The sequence below is a fragment of the Stegodyphus dumicola genome, chromosome X2 (assembly GCF_044657685.1).
Source record: "Stegodyphus dumicola isolate Sdum_Otavi_A_Nest chromosome X2, ASM4465768v1".
Lineage (NCBI taxonomy): Eukaryota > Metazoa > Arthropoda > Arachnida > Araneae > Eresidae > Stegodyphus > Stegodyphus dumicola.
This window is the reverse complement of record NC_140781.1, coordinates 166,638,209-166,641,335: the sequence shown is the minus strand read 5'-3', so window position 1 is coordinate 166,641,335 and position 3,127 is coordinate 166,638,209. Positions and strand designations below refer to the sequence as shown.

The following is a 3,127-nucleotide window of genomic DNA, read 5'->3' as shown; positions in this document are numbered from 1 at the left end:
TTACAGATTCAATAAAATCATTGAATGATATTTTCTGGGAATTTTTCCGCCATACTTCCTCCGCTAAATAAAAAGCAAAATTCTCCTTATCATAATGCTTCGGAATAGCGCTTTTTATAGCACTACATGTGCCCTCTATTGTATTCGTATGTGCGCCTGTTTCAGGATCTTTAGAATGATACTTATGGTTAAACATGCATATGACTTCCAGCAATCAGATATTATTATTGTACCAGGTAGAATATACTGCTTAATAAAACTTAATACGCAATCTTTACTTCTATCTCGCACAACCTTATAAAAACACTTATTACTACCCCTTTCAATCCCACCAAATACCCATTTTCCTTCCACTCTCCTACCTCTCTGATACTTGCGCTTCCCAAACTTACTTTCATCAATTTCAACAATAACATTCATACCACCAAGCATACCCATATCATTCTCGCAAAATTCCACGCACACTTTCCTACAGAAAAAGTTCCAATCGGCTGCAGTACTACTGCTAATTTGTAAATCCAAAATCCAGTAATCAACTGGCAGCCTATTTACCAGTAATAAGAAATTAATAAAACTTCACCCATACTCAAACGACTTTCAGCAAACCACGTACCCTTCCTTACACTCCGTTTCACAAAATGTCCATTTTCACCAGATTTCTTGCACCACCATTCAAACTTATCTCATTTCATTCCCACATGTGTGACATTCATACTTATCCGCAATTAATCCTACACTCATACACCATTCAAGCAATTCTTTTGGATTATCCGATAAACGGAATAAAAATTTTGAATTCACTTTAGATAGGGCAATGGGATCCAAAAATTAATCAACACTCTTTCACACAACACACGATGAAGCTAAATACAAAATGCTATAAAGTACTGCAGATATTTTCCCAAATTCACCCCCTTTTCCGATTAAAGAACTGTAATTCGTCCATAAATGTCACATGACATATCTCATGATCTCTCATTTCCCTCACACAAAAAAATGCGTAATCGGAACTGAGTACTTCCCACATTATTCCCAAAGTCCTAGGGTAGTAACTTTTATCGCCTACCAAAATATCGCCAAACTACCTGTTACCATATTCCAAAGAATAGCTAAAGATTGCAGCTGTAAAAATATGTCATGATCATGCTTTCTTTGTGGTTGATGCTGTTGAATAAAAAATCATATATCAAATATCCATCTCAAAATAATATGCTACCAATGAGAAACGAGTGATCTCCCATTTACTACAGCACAGGATGCTTAGACAAAAAGCTCTGTTTAAAAATGAATCCATGTAAAATAAAACAAATAACAAATTTTAATAAAATCAAAGATTTCATGATTTTAACAAATAAAATAACTTATATTGAGTAAAATTCAGCATTATATTCATATTGGTTTTAGAGGAAACATGCATTTTAGGGAGGTTAAACCATATCCCTCTCATTAAATGAGAGAAGAACATTCTACAACATTTACTATCATGTAATCTAAACAGACGAGATAAATATATTAAACACTTTTATAAATAAGATATGAAAAATTCTCTTACTGAATGATTTTTTTTTTTTTCCTCTTCTCTTGATCAATCAGTGCAACTTTTGTAGATAAGAAGAAAGAGGTGAGGAAAAAACATTTTTAATATAAGAAGTTGATGTACTACAAAAACACAGAAAGATATTTTATGCATGATATAATGGACATAATAGTGCAATATTATATGCTTTTGTTCATTGATATAACGTTAAAGTTAGCATAGTTAATCAGTGGCAGCTATTCGCCTAAAACAAAGTCATTAGGCATGTTTTGTTGGTTAAAGCAACAGTCTATGATCGAAATGATCATATTTAAAGAAGATTTCAACATATCACTGGCTGGATCTTTTATTTTAGCTTTGAAGCTAGAGCAAAGCCTTGATATAGAATGTAGAATAGCACCAGTATCTGGGTGTATAGGCTTTTCAAGACATGCCAATAAGGCATATATCCACAGACCATTATCATGCGTGTATGCACCTTTTTTAAGCCAGTCTTTCTGATATTGTAGAAGCTGTATTACAGCTGGCTGTTTTAAATGGATTACGACACTGAGTAAGGGTGGATTGCCCTTTAGTTCTAGTCTCCATTCACGGTTTTCAGCCCTCGGCTCACAAGCATCATGCAGTTCTGGTTTCAAGACAGCAGCGGTATCTTTATCAAGCTTTCCCAGACAGTAAGTCCGCCACTCGTTTTTCTGATGTATCTTAGGAAAGCTTCTTCTTGGAAATTTCTTTTTTAATAAAGCTCGATCTTCAGATAGGCGTGTTTTACGCCTTACGAATAAATCCAAATGTGCATTTTGCACTTCTTTAGTCACAGCAAATTCTGGTTTTACGACTATAAATCCATCCCGCGTACTGTCAGAGACTTGAAGAGGTCTATTTGTTTCATTTATCACATTTCTTTCAATACACTGGTCCATTAGTGGAATTAAAACATCAAAATCACTCTCTGATGAAGTCAGTTCCGCCAGCAACTCTGGATCATCTATCAGAAAGTCGCTTAAAGATTCGGAGTAATTATCCATCGTTAGCAAAAGTCTCCAATTGTTCGATTCGATCTTACTCGCGTCTCAAATCAGAATGGCTGTGAAATGGGGTATGCGCCAAGGTTCTAATGCGCTAAAACAAGCGCTAAAACATGCGCTAAAACAAGCGTCTAGAAACTGAGAATCTGAAAAACTGACGTCACATCCACTACCCGAATTTTAGAGTGGCGCCCTCTAGTGGGGAGAAAATTGTTCCCGCCATTTTCAAAGATGGTGGAAATAAAATGCAGTTTGTGGGACTTCTGTGCTAAAATGGACGAGATAAAATTCATGTATGTAACGAGCATAACATTACTCTTGAGTATGATGATTTACAGTTCACTTCACTTGAGGAATTCGAAAAGTTTAAAGCAAACTTAGAAAGTGAAACGAATTCATGTTTCATCAAAGACTGTGGTGGAAGTAAGAAAAATAAAGTGGGTAGTCAACACTTTTATTTTGTGTGTAATTGCTCAAAATAGAGAGTTAAAGATAATACTGAAAATGAAACGAAGAAAATGAATTTGTACTGCTCATCATCAATAAAGTTAACATTGGCTTC

General features: G+C 35.0%; 1 protein-coding gene across 1 annotated transcript; it reads right to left on the bottom strand.

The window, feature by feature from the left end:
• Positions 1 to 1,622: 1,622 nt before the first annotated feature.
• LOC118198904 (gem-associated protein 2-like) lies at positions 1,623 to 2,668 on the bottom strand. The gene has a single exon (XM_035370686.2). The coding sequence runs from the start codon at positions 2,563 to 2,565 to the stop codon at positions 1,774 to 1,776; it is 792 nt and encodes a 263-aa protein (XP_035226577.1). The 5' UTR covers positions 2,566 to 2,668; the 3' UTR covers positions 1,623 to 1,773.
• Between the last annotated feature and the right edge of the window lie 459 nt (positions 2,669 to 3,127).

Excerpts from the sequence above, each read along its gene's own strand:
- LOC118198904 (XM_035370686.2), bottom strand. The coding sequence starts at position 2,565 with ATGGATAATTACTCCGAATCTTTAAGCGACTTTCTGATAGATGATCCA.